Source organism: Eleginops maclovinus, chromosome 21 (genome assembly GCF_036324505.1).
Source record: "Eleginops maclovinus isolate JMC-PN-2008 ecotype Puerto Natales chromosome 21, JC_Emac_rtc_rv5, whole genome shotgun sequence".
Taxonomy (NCBI): domain Eukaryota; kingdom Metazoa; phylum Chordata; class Actinopteri; order Perciformes; family Eleginopidae; genus Eleginops; species Eleginops maclovinus.
In genome coordinates, this window is record NC_086369.1 from 13,810,057 (window position 1) to 13,826,088 (window position 16,032).

The window sequence follows — 16,032 nt, forward strand, 5'->3', positions numbered from 1 at the left end:
AAACTCCAGAGGAGTCTAAATCCACTTAATGTTAAATAAATGTAATGAACAAGCTCCAGCCAATCACAATCGATTACAAAACGAGGTTGATTCTTAGATGTGTATCGCTGCAGAAGAGCATCATGTTGTTCATGTTTTGCTATTGATTATTCTCCGTGCTGCCTTCACGGCTGTGAGATGTTTTTTCTGTAGTTTATCGCAGTAATTTAGTCAGTGCATATTTGTGTGATGCAATGTGTTTGTGCATGCAAACGCTGTGGAGAAATAAGTTTGTTTTTCTGAAGACTTACAGAGTGTCTCCCACAAGTCTTCTTATCTTCTTCCTCACCCCTGCTTCTTCTCCCTTTTTTCCCTCCCTCCGTGCAAAGGTGTTTTGCACGGAGGGAGGGAAAAAAGGACCAATGGCTGACAGGCAATCTGACACTCTGGATCTTCTAGTTTGGGTTTTACCCATCGACCAAACTGCTTCCTGATGGGACCTAGCTATTTATTTGGTGGTTTTGGTAAAAAAAAAAGGGTGTGGAGTTAATCATATTGGTAGTCTTTTTGTATGATTCCAAACAGCTGTAAAACTTTCTGCAGATTCAGTGTTTGTTGTGGAAATGCCACTCTTAATCACCTTCTGGTAAGAAAAGAACAAATCTACAAGCTTCAAATCAAAGTTGTGTTATTTAATAAAGAGCAGAGCATTTAACAGAATCAAGTTCCAGCTGGAAGTCAGATAACCTGCACAACCAGAGTAGTACAGGATCTGACCCCGCTCAAACATTACACCAGATTCTGAAAGGGAAGGAAGAAGGGGAACAGCCAATCAAATTCTACATTACAGGATACTAAAACATTTGGCCAGAGGGGCAAACTGGTAATTACAATCTAAACATCAAAGTTAACAAAGGTCAAAGACAGACAGCCATTTGTCTTTCTCAGGAAGTCAATATTCTAGCAGCTTGATGTGAATTTCATTAGTTAGATGTGGATCGAAACTGTGGGAAAGTCTAACTGCAGAAGAAACATATGTATAATTAAATGGGACTATTATACATTTCTACAATAGTGTTTTTCTTCTTTTATGTTTCTATGCTTTTTAAAATGTGTTATGACTTTACAGTTCGTACCAGTACCCTACCCTGATACATTTTATGGTAATTGCGCAATGCAACCATAGCAACAGAGATCATGTCTTTCATGGGTCATTGTTAATCCTAACTTATAATTGTTTTTCCTTTTTAGTTCTACTTCCAAGCGTTTCAACACGTTAACCTTTTTGGGCAACACATTAGTTTCTCCTTACTTTCAATCCTGATTTGTTGTTTCCTTGGCAACCATAGTTCACGTAATGCGTCTACACCGACTGTGCTTATCGTCTGCAGTATATCAAGGCCATCACATGGGGGAGGCATGTTTTGTCGGCTTTTGTGTTAAACTCCTGATGCTTCTAACAAGCACTTGAATAGACTCAGTGTATTTCCAACACTTAAATAATACTCAAGGCTTAGTTCTGTTATTTAGGCACAGCTGTATACAAGCTTGTAAGCGAAGTACATTGGGAGACAAACGCACAACGCATTACTCTTTTCTCGCTCTCCCAATTCCAGCAATGCATCTTTCTGTGTGTCTTTGTCTATCTATCACCCACACACACACACACACACATACACACACACTGGTAGAGGGCACAGTCAAGCCACGAGGTTAACAGCTCACTGAGGTCCCATATGTCTCCTGCAGCAATAGCACACACTAAGAGCCTGATCACACCTCAGAGGTGCGGAGGAAAGGAAGGAGAAATAATATCCTGAATGCTTTTTAATGACAATCTAGTAGCAGGGACTTGAGACAGCATCTCCGAATGTCACAATGCTCACAAAATACACCCTGATCATCCTCTGTTATCTTATTTCCTGCACAATGCTTTGTAATTTATAACTAATTGAATGTTCCGTCCTGTCTCGGATGCATGTCTTTGTCTTCATGGAAATGTATTTAGAAAGCATGAATCAGGATTAAAGAAGAGGAATCTTCTAAACTCCCTTAATTTTTTTCAGATTTGACACAATGCTCTACGTCTGGCTTACAGTTTTTATGCATGTCAGCGTATGTGAGTACACACATTCTGTACACAGAATAACCAGCTGCCCCGAGGCCTTTTGGCTTCCGAAAAGGGACAGAGAGCCCTATTGTTTTCCCCGTGATTCAGTTATTACACAGAGATTAACACAGTGGAACTCTTCTGTGACACCCAGGGGCTTTGGACCCGGAGAGAGCGAGCACAAAATGCCTTGACTCCCTCTCTTCCTCTCCCTATCTCCCTCTATTTCACTGACAGACACACACACACACATGCACATGGTTATGCACTTATTCAGGCATTGCCAAACAAACACTCGCAAATGTGCAATTATAACACACACGCACACAGACACATGCACAAAGACACATGACACAGACACAGACACACACACACACACACACACACACACACACACACACACACACACACACACACACACACACACACACACACACACGGCTCATGCATTTGTCTGGAGGAATGTGTTCAGGGGCTGATAAGGAGGAGAATAGGACAACAACATTAAAACAGAAATGCCGGCACAGCAACTGTTTTTTTTTTTGCATAGACATGTACACACATTCCCATGTCAGACGTAAAGAATCTGGTTATTATATTCCTGGTAACAGTGTGACAGATGCTATATGGCGAGTGCAGCAGCAGACACAAGAGAGATATGAAACAAAAGAGAACCCTGATATCCATTAATTTACAAGACAGTTAAAGAAATTCAGAAATGGCAGAAGATGAAGAGAAGAAGCAACAACAAAGGAATGAAGAAAGAGAGAAAAGGTGCGATAAAGATCAGCAAAGGACGGGATGGAGATAGGAGTGATAGGGAGGAAGAGGGAGAGTAGAGTGAGAGGGTGACGTCATGCTGATAGCACTGAGGCGGCACAGTCCCAGTGGGATCCCCCTTCTTCTGACAGCTGTACGGCATCTCGGTGGGATCAAACACTAGCAGCAGGAAGACCTTCAGCTCAGCACAGCTGGAAGAGCATGAAAATAACATCCAAGCCTTCCATGTGTGCCCTCGCCTCCATCTGTGTGCTTGTGCAAATTGATGTCAACTGTTCACATGCATCACACATCAGATGCTACCAGACTCATTTTCATATATTTAAAATACAATGTCTTTGGAATGTATGCCTAGTTAATGAGTTAGGTCTAAATGAATACTGATTCAGCTAACACTGCAATGCTTTTGATGAACTTTCTAACTAATGGTGGCATTAAGGAACAAGAAAAGTAACCCTCCATTAAAAGTTCTAAGTAATTGGATCTTTAAATGTTTAAAATCCCTAATAACACTGACATTCAACGCAAATTAACTGCTAAGTGCAAAGTCTATTATTGGACTTGTCCACAACCTTATCAGTAGAAATGCAATTGAAAACCAGGTGACCTAACCCCTTTCCCAATGTCTCCTCCATGCATTTTAAACACTCTTTCTTTTTGTATTCCCTTGAGTGGGTCCTATGATGCTGCTTCATTATCCCTTTTGACAGTTTATAAGATTATTAGTCTCAGGCTAGCATTTGCTGAAGCCAGGTAGAGGCTCTTAATATATTGAAAGCCAGTGATTTAGTCACAGTCTGATCTTTATTTACAGGTGGTTTCATATCTCTTATATGTAAATGCAGGATATCTTTAGCTACATAACGACAGCTGCATGTGCATGTATGTGCTTGGCACCTCATGTAAATTATGCATTAAATGTCAGGGTTTTGAGGGATAGGATGTGAGGATGTGTGATGATAAAGCCATGTTTCCATCAGCTCCCGGCCTCTCTTTGCCGATTCTCAGGGGTATACTCTTCCTGTCGTGCCACAGCACAGCCTCTCGACTGTGGCGTTTCATATCGTAGTGAGCTCTCTGGGTTAATGTAATATAACTTTACATTGTGGTTAGGTGCATTATAAATGGGAAGCTGCTGCTGTGGACAGATTTAACTCGCATTATGCGCTTCTTTTGAGTTAAAGTTAAAGCTGCTGTGTATTACGATATTCTTTATATCACAGGGGGCAAACATCTAGCTTGAGCACCAGAACCTCCACGCTAAAGGGTCCAATCTGGTCCACTTTTCAAAGGAAATAAATCATAATTTTTCCATTAAATGTAGAGCTGATTTCTCAGCAGGGGGTTGCATTGTTCTAAATGGAGTCAAAAGTCTCTATTCCAGACATGCTATTATAGCTGTCAAGTGCCGTACAGGCTATGTGACACCACTGTCATGGCGCTATGTTCAAGGGTTAGGGCGGAGAAGCAATATTATGAATTCACTTTCCTAACCAGATTTTTCCAGCTGGTCAACTACTCAGGCTGTATTCATTATACAGTAGGACTGGTCTATTTTGGTTTATAAAACAGCTAGTTATGCAACACATTTAAATACAGTGTGTGTTTGTGTGAGGGCATGTGCGAGCAGATTGTGTTTGAAACTCACAGAGGCTCACATGATTATCCGACTGCAGCAGGGTATCTGTGAAGTCTCTCTCCCTCTCACACACTCTTTTCTTTCTCCCCTCCCTCTGCTGTTTCATTCCTTGCATCTCAAATTCTCTCTCTCTTTTTCTCTTTATCTACCCAGCTTGTTTTGAACACTGACCTGTCAGTTTTGATCTCCCACTCTCCAAGTAGATGCTCTACTTATTTATTGGGGGTGGGTGGTGGTGGGGGTTGACATCACGGTGTTGATTGGGGAGTGAAATGCAAACAAGAACAACAAAGCTATCTCAGAAGGAGGCAGAAATTAGAGCAGAGGATAAGCTTATTGAAGCCCTCTGTTTGCGTGTCTGCTTTAGCATTTTAACAGTCAGATATCGAATGACCACCCATTTTTCTTTCCTTGTACATCTTATTCTCCCTATGGGTCCTGTCACAGAGGAATGCCCTCTTTCATTAGATCACAGGCAGACCCAAGCCTGCTGTCTCAGAGATAACACCCAGGTAAATGTTGGCCCCAGTCCCCTCTGAATGCCAATCATATCTTACCTACAAGACAGCTTTTGATGACTATCTCAGTCAAGGTTATCTGCCGAACCCACTATACCCTCATTGCTCTCTGTCTGTGTAATGTCTTCTTCTTTCTCCTTTTCCTTCTCTCTGTCTCCCATAAGTGTTTAAGATGTGAATAGAAGCACTTCTTTAAGTCTATTCCCGCTCTCCATCCACCTGTCACGTGTCATGTGCAGGGAATGGATGTCATCTCCAGCATTATCAGGTTATCGCTCTTCAAAAGTCATTGGCTCAGGTGATAATTGTGCAGCAGACATGGGTGAGCAATAACTTTAAAGTGATGCATGGTGGCATTCCCCTAGAATTCCAAGCACTTCAGTGGGACAACATGCTCATATATACACGCAGAGGGTTACCTTTACATTGAATCCAATAGCTCACGTCCCGAAGAGTAGTAATTGGAGACACAGAGGAAACAAAAATGAGTGTGCATACATCCTTTGCTTAGCTACTGTTTGTCTCTACTAAAAAGAATAAAAAAGAAGTATGACTTTATTCAACTATTAAAGGATGAGAGGGACAGAGAAACGGTGCGGTGGTTGTGTTTTCAGCACCATGGACAGCTCCATGTCCTGCTTAAAGCAAAAAGCTGGTGTCTGCACTGCAGTTCTATTATATGTCTATGTCTATTGTCTATGTCCAGCATTGGTTATCACATGCCTGATTACTACCATAGGATCACAAAGGGCCAGCTAAATCATACTCATTATTAATGTCAACTGGTTTTTTCGCACAGCAAAATTACCAAGGTCCGTTTTGGAAATAGTTGCCCCGAGCAGTGAAGCCAGGCTCTCCTTTCATTTACATTAATGGACACATTTGGCGATGCTTTTGGGTGACGGGGTAATAATGCTTACTTTCTTCTGCAAGGCCAGCTGGATGATGTTGATCCTGCGGCATAAAAAAAATAATTAAGCACACAGTCATCATTAACAGTAATTATCTCTCATTTATCTGTACCAGAAAGAGGATCATCAAAGTGTAGGAACTAGACATGGAGAAAAATGAGTAAAGTAAGAGGCTGTGTTATTAGGATATAGTAAAGCATGTGCAGCAGGGATATGCTGGCTAACAACCTTAATAGGAACTGCAGGCAAAAACATTATGTGGTGGTTTAAGTTTTACTCTTTATTTTGCCGGTGGGACGGGGAAAAAGCATTTACCTTGAAAGAATTTTAAAATATAGAGGCATGCAACATATATAATGCGATATGCTGCCACACCACAGGGGCTGGATGAAACCTGTATTATTTTGCTTTCTTGCAAATTTTAAACACAGTACATCCTGTGATGTTTGACTTTGAACAGCGTCTTCTTGTACAGCATTGCCAGTCAAGGACAATGCTTCTGAGACGTAGGGGAGCTTGATTGTAAGGGACAATGCGAGACGTGAGTAGCCTCCCCTCAGGCTGCCGCTAGTTGTTAGCATTAACTCCCTGTCTCTCTTACGAGTTGGACTGTATTTTTATTTGTATAAATGGATTTGGGGATAACGCACATTATATTATGCATTTTGCGTGCTTCAGGCAATGCATAGGCTATTCTTACCGAATGAAATGCGTTCTTCCTCATCTGTCATTGCAAGTACTGTGGTTCCTGTACTGCCACAGAGCATATACAATATATAAAACCGTGGAATTGATTCACATGAACATAAACAGTAAGATTCTATTTTAAAAACTGTATGTAAGGCAGAGGATAAAGGATCTCCTTATATGGTCTTTTTGCACTGTAGAGAAGGCAGTGAAATAAAAGGTATGTACATATGTGTCGGGTAGCCGCTGATTTATGACCAAATACTGTATGTGGTTTCTTTTGGAGAACGACCTTAAGAATGAGACAGAAAGTGAGACAGACAAAGAAACACTTATGGCTGACCTGCTGGCTGACTGACTGCCTGATGTAGAGACGAATGATCCGGGATGATGGCATGGCTCTGAGCTAATCCAGGAGCAGTGGACTCCAGCGCTGAACCGTGTCAAACAGATCATTCAGTCAGCTAAGTGTGACAAATGTGAACCGGTGAAAAACTTTGCAAGATAGTCCTGTAGTGTGTTTAAACACCAAATCATCAGTCACATGATAACACAAGAAGTGTTTCATTAAAGCAAGAGCACATTTCCTAGTAACCCTGTCACTGAGTTTCTCAACTTTGTCACAGCTCTTGGTTGGTGTCTGGCTGCCAGGAAAGGAAGATGTTTGTTCGTATCCTGCGTGTTTTGGTAGCATGCTGTTTATAAGGAGATTATCAATTGCACATTGTTCAGATGTGTGTGAAGGGAGTCAGAGGGAGGTGTGAGAGAAAAGAGTTAAGACTCAGGTAAAGATATGCCTGATTTCTTCCCACTTTTTTGATACTCTCTACTTCCTTGTTTCTCTCCTTTTCTCTTCTTTCTTCTTGTCTAATCTTTCATATTTGTTTATCTTATCCCCCTGATCAACTGGCCTCTCTTGCTCCCATACCCATACAAATGTTCCTTTCACTTTGCATAGTCTGCATGTTTGTGATTGTGAGGGTGCGTTACTGTAACTCCCTGACTAACACGTCAGAGGTGACAGTGGTAGCGGTGGAACGCTGCCTTCCTGTTGACAGCTCTGCCGACAGTATTATTTCAGTCGTGTTAATGAGCCACAGTATTCTGACAGTCTAGGTGATGCAACCTGCTTATGAGCAGACATTGTTTCCTGATGCCTGGCACAATGTTGCATATAATGTTGGTATAATTACCAGAAGTCTTATCCCCCCTCACCAGTTGTTGTTTTGTTTCAGATAAGTCACAGCTTGGCATGTTGGACTCTCTGCCGAAAGAAAGTCAAGATTCAGATTCATGTCATTTACGAGACTAACAAGAGTGCTTTAATTTAAGATCAAAATGTGTTAGTCAAATATGATATGTCATTGTTTCATTGGTCCAAAAGTGTAGAAGCTTGAGACACATCATGCATCTTAACTTTGATTGAATGCATTTATGAAGAGTGCTTTCCACCAATTTGGCAGTAACAGTACATTCAAGATCCAACTTCTTACTTTCAGAACATCACCTTCATTTGAGTACGGATGCTTTATTTTTCCTCTTGCAAAATGTATTTTCTGTATGGCAGCAATGCTCTTCTGTAGTTCTTGTCGTACATAAAGTAAATGCTCCTAATTGCCATTCAGACCGTGCGCTCATGTAGACAGTATACTGAGTCTGGGATCAAATGACACCATCGTTGGCTCCCCTGTCTCTCGGCATATCCGTCTTCTTTTCACACTCTCCTCCAAGCTGCCTTCCTAACGTCAGAATAATAAATAAATAAAAAATACAATGTAGGGAGGAAAGTTAACAATGCTCTGTAGCAGGAAAAAAGTTGGAATAATTTCTACCTCTCCGTGCTGGTTTCTCTCACTGTGGAAGTAGAGATTTCTGACTCTGACTTCAAACCCAGCACCCAATCTAGGTCAACCATCTGACAGCTTCCCTACTGCCACACTGTGCTGTGTGAATATACATGTGTGTGCATACGTGTTTGTCTGCGCTTCACATTAGCGCCCCAGGCTACAACAACGACCAAAATAAAAAACTGTATTTGCCTTTTTCTCCTTAAATAAATTCACTGAATACTAATGTTGGCTAGAGATGACAAACACTAATTGGTGTACTAGTGTAAAATATATAGTATATCATAGAAATGCTACACTAGTAATAGCTGGGGGTATTGATTGATGATCAATGTTACTGTTTCTGTTGACTGCCTACTCTGAGGCTTTTTGAAAGTGAGCAAAACAGGCCCAAGGCATCAGATCTCAGTTGTCTGTGACCAGCCTCTGAATCACTGGAGCTACTGGAGCTGTGAACCACACCCTCCTCCGGTCTCGCTGCGCTCCGGTACCGCCTGTTCTGGAGTTATTTGAGGTTTGTTGATTTCTCAGAGGGAATATAAGTCTAACAAACCACCGATTTGTCAATATGTCAAGACATGCTTATGAGCATTCGCATTTTTATTCCTTTGCCAAATTTATAAGCTCTGGGAGTCTGGGAGTATTCGCAAGCACCAAATACTTCAAAACGACAAAGTTCATATTAACATGGTTTGGAGATTTGCACACATTTGCACACATGCACGAGTGATGATGAATGGTGGCGTACTCATACTCATGTTAGTGAGTTTGCACAGTAGCTACTGGTTTTGTGCATATACATACAGATGGAAATTATTTTTGATGATGTCATTCCTAAGATGTCTGTTTGGATTCAAAGTAAATCCTAAAATACTGCCGACCACTGTTTAGGATTTCTTGAAATGGAAAGATGGAGCCATGTGAAGATACCTTCCTAGAATTATTATTTGAACTTTAATGTCAGATAGTTATCAGTTTTCTATCCTTGTTTTTTTTTAACTACAAAAAATAATTATGGAATCAATACATAAAAAGAAGTAGGCCTTGTAAAATAAAATCAAAACCATTTCTCCCAGGTTGAACATGTAGTTGATACCCCGTACAGTCCCACAGGGATGGTCCCTTTCTGATCCAGTCACCGCATAAACACATCTGTGACATATGGCATTCATTTGTTGATCAATGTTTAATATTCATGAGCCCAAAACGTACGTAAATGGTTGTTAAAAAGAGTGATTGGAAAAATATTTGATATCCAACTTGTTGAATCTGTTTTGTTTTGGTATTATTCACCTCAGCATATTTTAAATTCTGTAGAGAAGACAGTATCTATTTTTAGTTATGGGTGTCTCAGAATACTGTGTGTGTGTGTGTGTGTGTGTGTGTGTGTGTGTGTGTGTGTGTGTGTGTGTGTGTCCACATGCAGAGCCAAACACCATCTCCATCCCTCCCCAGTGCTCCCTGAAATATGCATTATTCAGAGTTTAATATTAAACGTTACATGGAGGTAATTTGGAGCTATCAATCATCCAAGACATTCATACGTGGCAGACTTTGGGAATTATTTTGAAAGGCAAAGCAGTCGTTGGAAACCACAAGTGATTGGGCGTGGAAATTATAATTATGATCTTTTTTATTTTCCAAGCTTTGCCTCGTTCTGATGACATTAGCATTATAAGCCATATGTTTGGGATGATTATTAAATGAGGATGACTGTGAAGAGCACATAGCCAATGAGTTAAAATATATTCAAAACTCAGACATGTCTCTCATTTTGAGTTTCATATGGAACGTTACAGATTTGATGCTCATCAAATTGTAATTATTGAACATATTGACACGAGTCATTGTAATGAAGCGTAATGGCTTACAGCAACATATAGACAGCTCTAAGACCCAATGGAATACTTAATTAACCGCTGTAGGTGCATGTGCCTGTATTTCTGTGAATGCTTGAGGGCTGAGGAGACACCCTATCAGAAACCAGTTTTACTTCTTGCTTAAGACAATATACATCCTGTTTATACTTATCTTTATTTTCTATTTTGACTGATTTAAAAATCCCAAAACTGGTCATTTTTTACTTTGTGTGAATCCACTGAAATGATGGTCAATCCTCTATTTTCCAAAATTGTTGTTTAATTTCTTTGTTTATGCAGTTAGGACCAACCTACATTCAAAGGTATGAACATTCAATTGAAGTTGTTTTCTTGATTTTACCCAAAGGAACAGATAAATCTGTAAACTCTGTGATGCAATGTACCTTGCATTTCTGTGCTGCAGTACATAATTGATTTAAGACATTGCTACAAAACGACTGGCTAAAATTGCGTGCCTCATGTATCCAACGCAGAGTTAAGTTTGATAGCGGTAAACAGAAACTGCTATCTGACACATCAGTGGTGTACATCTGATTTTGGTGACAGCCTCTCAGCAGTAATCTGTTGTAAAAGACAGAAAGATGGCAGGTCCTCTTGCCTCAACAGTTTAATGCATCCACAAAGAATGTTACATCATAAGTAAAAGGACCGAGTCTGGCTTATCCGTGAAATATAAAACCTCTCTTTCTGCTGTCACAATAAGTCCTGCTTCTTCCACAGACTGGTATGACTCATACCTGAATACAAAGAGTTACCTCTTTTTGTCTACAGACAGTGCCGAATCTTCCCCTGCAGATTTAAAGAATGATGAAAAATAGTTGTCACTTCCAGATTGTAATAATAATGTGTAGGCAGCATATTATTTAAGACTGGATCATTGTTCCCTAGGAGCCAATTTCAGTTATGCATGAATGCAAATGTTGTAGTGTAGACTTTGATTTGGGACTGATCCTCTCAATATAATTGGGTCCCTGTATTGCCCCACAGTTGTATGTCATGTGATATTGGAAGTACAGTATCATTTTTTGGAGTTTAAGCCCTTATTGCAGGTTAACAAAACTCCTTTGTTTTTGACACAAACAACAGTCTTTACGGGTTGTGTACTCATAGTGCCATTACATCATCTAGTCAGTAGTGGGTGCTCTTCTGTGATTGGATGGCGTCATCTCTGAAGCACCCTCAGTAAATCTGCCCTCAATTAACAAGCGCTGCTGCTGCTGCCAACAGCAGGTAACAACTACTGCAAATACAAATAATAATGTCGTAGCATTGATTTAAAACCTGATGTGAACGATGTATTTAGTGCTTATTGTGTCAAATGTTGAACGATTTGTAGCGGCCTGTTTTAGCTGACTTTTCCTGGATGCTAACAAGGCTGCTAAGAGTTTTATTTGGGAAATAATAAGCGGACAATATGTCTCGTGCTGGTGCTAACACTGGTCCTGTAGCTTTGTATCATGGAAATGTGGTTTTATTTGGATTGAATGAATTAACTCTTCCAGATCAACCCGACGTAAAGGTGATGTTATGCTAACTTAATGTATGCTACTTTTGTTTTCGTCTTTGCCACGCGTGCAGGTGTGCGACGGTCGCCTCCTTTAACGTGGTGCTTTTGGTAGATTTTTCAGGTAAGCATTGGCGCTTTTATTTGGCTTTATAATGAACTTATTTTTTGTGTAAAATAAAAGTAGGTTCATTCTCAATATGAGCTATGCCATATAACTATAATTAAATTCAATCTAAATTGATATTGCCAGTAATAAACAGTGAGTGGCTTGAGCAATACACTAACACCCTGTCACACTCCTCACTCCTCCACAGCACTGTATTGTCTGTCCCTTGGTGCTGGTCAAGTTAGCCACTTTGTCTAGAGAAGGTAAGACATTTTTCAAAGCAGACATATTGGCTTGTCATGATAGCAAAAAGGTGTTGCTAATAATATTAACAAGGGCTTGTTGTATTCAAGCGTGCCATGACATCCATCATAGCAGGGCTCTGACACTGAAACCGCTAAATAGAATTCAGCCATCATTAATTTTATTACTACACCTGTGTTTCCAACAGTGACATGTCAAAATGTCCTCCATGATTAACACCAATTATGTGTGCTAGCATTGAGTAGATCTGCAGGAGCATTCTAACTCCACTATTTTCACACCCCTAAGGAACCTCCTTGTTTTTGTGCAGCCATCAAACAATTCTTCTCAACTGAGATAGCATGCCGAGCTTTGTAAATATTTTAACAGTGTCATTTCATGTGAAGGGGAGAAGCATGCTTTTGATTGTGGTCCTTAGAGGAGCCTCTCACTCAATCACGCTGAGGACAATGGCTTTCTGATCACGCAATACTTGGGACGTGGTTTGGGGATGGAATTGGAGGAGCATTAAATAGGAATTCAAAATGATTAGGATATAATGATATTCTGATAGATTGAACGGGGTATAACTTTTCATCCAAAGACATTCAAAGCACCGTATTAATCATGTAGTTTCACTAAAGTAATAACCGTAATCTGTTAGCATACGTTATGCAATAGTGGGACTAAAAGTTCGGAGATACAGAAAGAAAAGAGAACAAAAGTGAAGTTAAGGTTAGAGGCCCAGACAGCTGACGGGTAAGGGGAAAAAGACACCTTGTTGAACCTCAGAGGACGGGGTGTGCATGTCCTAAACGTGTGTGTTTGTGAGTGCTCATGCGTAAGGTGTGTTCATCCAGGGCAGGTGTGGAGGCCACAGGTCACGGTGTGAGCATGTGTCAGAGATGCCCGTCCTGCCGAATCCTATGAGTCAGGGTTTGAAAAAGCTCTGTTTTTGTATGTGCATGCATGCGTTTTTCCTCTGTGTGGAGCAAAGTTTGTTTTTCAATTGAAAGAGACAAGAACACCAAATGCCCAAGTTTGATTTGAAATGAAAACCATATTTAAAACCTGGTTACTTCAAGACTCAAGACCTCAAAACCGTAAGCTAAATGACGTTTCATGTGTTGAACCCAAACCGTCAACAAACATTCCTGCACTAAGCAGTCTTAATCATCCTAATCCACTAAATAAACAGTGCGATACAGTAATCCCCTCCTCACTTCTTGCTTGGTTGTCTCCTCTGCAAACTGCAAACTTATGAACAAGTAAAACTCCAAACTGTGATGTGCAATTTGTTTCCTGTTGAGTTTTTCTTTTGTTTTTCCACTTTGTTCTCCAAGGAACGCTGCTAAATGCTGGGTCCTCTATCATGCTGTCAAAAAAGAGACTTTGTCTGAGCTTTTCATGTCTTATCTAGGTCTGAGCCAAATGAAATGTCAGGCCATCATTTCTCCTCAGTTCAACGGGAAGCCGCACACAGCTCAAATCAGCCAGAATACGCTGCAATTAAGTGTGTCCCCAGAGCTACAAAGGCCCCTATAAGCTGCGGCTCCTGTTACATTGTAGCCTGCAGGATGTAACACATCTATTCAATAGCAGCTCAACTGTGCTGCTGACAATAGTTCAGGAGGGACATTGGGGTGATGCAGCATTGTGAATCCTGATGGCAAATGTTTTGGTGCTGGGGTTATCTCCAAAGCAGCCAATATACAGTGAGCCGACTTTTCAATTCCCTGAACACAGCACCTGTCTGCACAATAACCACAAAGGGTGTGTGCCTTTTCTATACATGATCACTAGCTCTCGTGGACAATAAATGGTTCACAATGATGTATATATTGCAAATACTGCATTGCTTCGGATTGGATTTAGATTTGTGTTTCTTTAAAAGATTTGGGTAATTCAGTCTTATATATAATCTTATACTCTTGTTATAATTCACTTCATAAAAATAACCCTTCTCCGCTCACTGAATGTATTGGTGGTATTTTAATGAAAATGGTGAACACAGTGTCAGAAAGCCTTGGGTAATAGGGGTGTCTGACAAACCAATGCCATAAAAACTGTTCATCAGTCAGTAATTCAGAATAGTCTATTCGGAGGCGAGAATGAATGAAATCTCCTCTACATTTATTCAGTGTTAAGCATACGAAAACACAACCGGTGGGTAGAGACATTGTGACTTATCAAAACAGGTGTAACTAATAACAGCTGCATTTCATTTAGCTATGCCAGTGCAGGGGCTCATTTTGCAGTCTGGCACACTGGCATGGCTCACTGGCACAGCTAAATGGAATGAAGCCATCATTAATGTTATTAGTCACACCTGTGATTTTCCTGCCATGAGAAATGTCTTTAATGTCTATTCAAAATTCAGTGGGATTCACTGCTACAGGCATAACTGGATGCTTTTGGGAACCAAACCACCATAGCGCAACACTATTGCCAAGAAGCCTCAGATTAAATTATTGATGGAGCATAGGTTCATTCTGTGGTGGCAGGTCAGGGCTCCACTTCATTGCCGAAAGGTGTTTACTGTAGAAAACAGCTGCAGGACTCCACAAATAAGGTGAGATGACTCCTTCCTCCTTACACTGACTTGCACAGTCGACTCATGCAAGACAATGTGGCAGTCGGCCAGCTGCTGTGTTTTGGTCTTTGCTGCGTTTGCGGTTGCACTGGAGCCAAACTTTGGTTACTCATCTCCACTCAGAAGGGGAGATGCCAGACAGTCGTGGTGTTCGTCAGTGAGAGTGAAAATAACCATCTGTGGGCCATCTCTCTAGCGTCTTTTATTTACCGACACCACCCTGTCTGGCCTGCTGTCTGTCTGCTTGCTATCTAACTAGCTTCAAAAACGGACTCAGCATGTGTTGACTTTGTGGGTTGACTAGCCTGGTGCTAATAGCTTACCTAGACTCAACGTGTGTCTGATTAGCTCTTAATAACAGTGCTGTTAATATTTACTCTCAAGAAACTGCTAAAATCTTTAATATACTAATAAACTAGAAGATCTGATTTACCACTTCCTGTATTTAGGAGCTTTGCTTGGTTAGCATCTTTGAAAACAGCTGCTAAAACTATTTATTTTTTGTCTGTTATGTGTTAGATAATCATCCTCTTAAGTTTAGAAGCTGAAGTAAATGATGCTTTTGGGGGGGTAAAGAGTAAGTATGACGTTGCCATGGAGTCAGTGATTATGCTGTGAGCTACAACCAGAGCCCTCTTTTTCAGCCTTTATTTATTTACTAAAATGGCACCCTTAAAAGTGTGCCCAATTAGCTATTAGAAGTTCCTAGTCAAAATGTCAGCAATTCTTTACACCCTATGATTTCTAAGCATATAATGGACATTTACTTTTTAAACGGATCAGAGATAATAATCTTGGCAGTGTAAGTGACACCAAATCTTAATAAAAGTGTGTCTGAGTTTCGTCTTAAACAAGTTATGACTCAGAGAAGGAATACAAGTTGGGAATCCTTGCAACAGTCCTACATTGCTGGGTTGATTGGATAACCCTGTAGAGATGTAGGCTGGCAGCAGAGGTCTTTAAAACTGGATGAATCTTGATGTCTGATTTTACCTTTTTGTTTCAAAATTATGAAGAACGTCAAACAATGTTTTATAACGGCAACAAACTTTCTCATGTTTCTCATGTGTGTATTTCTTTCATATTAGCAATGCCGGTGCCAGATCAGCCCGCGGAGCAGGAGAAAGGGGCCATGGTTGCCCCTGTGATGCCAGCCTCCAATGGAGAAAGATCTGAGACGGAGACCACGTCCTCCATCCTCGCCTCTGTCAAAGAGCAGGTAGGAACTCTCC

At 40.7% G+C, this 16,032-nt stretch overlaps 1 protein-coding gene across 1 annotated transcript in view; it reads left to right on the top strand.

The window, feature by feature from the left end:
- The window catches only part of ctnnd2a (catenin (cadherin-associated protein), delta 2a), a 190,715-nt gene that overhangs the window by 11,680 nt on the left and 163,003 nt on the right, over window positions 1–16,032 (top strand). The window contains exon 2 of the mRNA XM_063912108.1: window positions 15,889–16,019. Coding sequence (XP_063768178.1) covers window positions 15,891–16,019 — 129 coding nt within the window. The 5' untranslated portion in view covers window positions 15,889–15,890. The remainder of the gene's footprint in view (window positions 1–15,888; window positions 16,020–16,032) is intronic.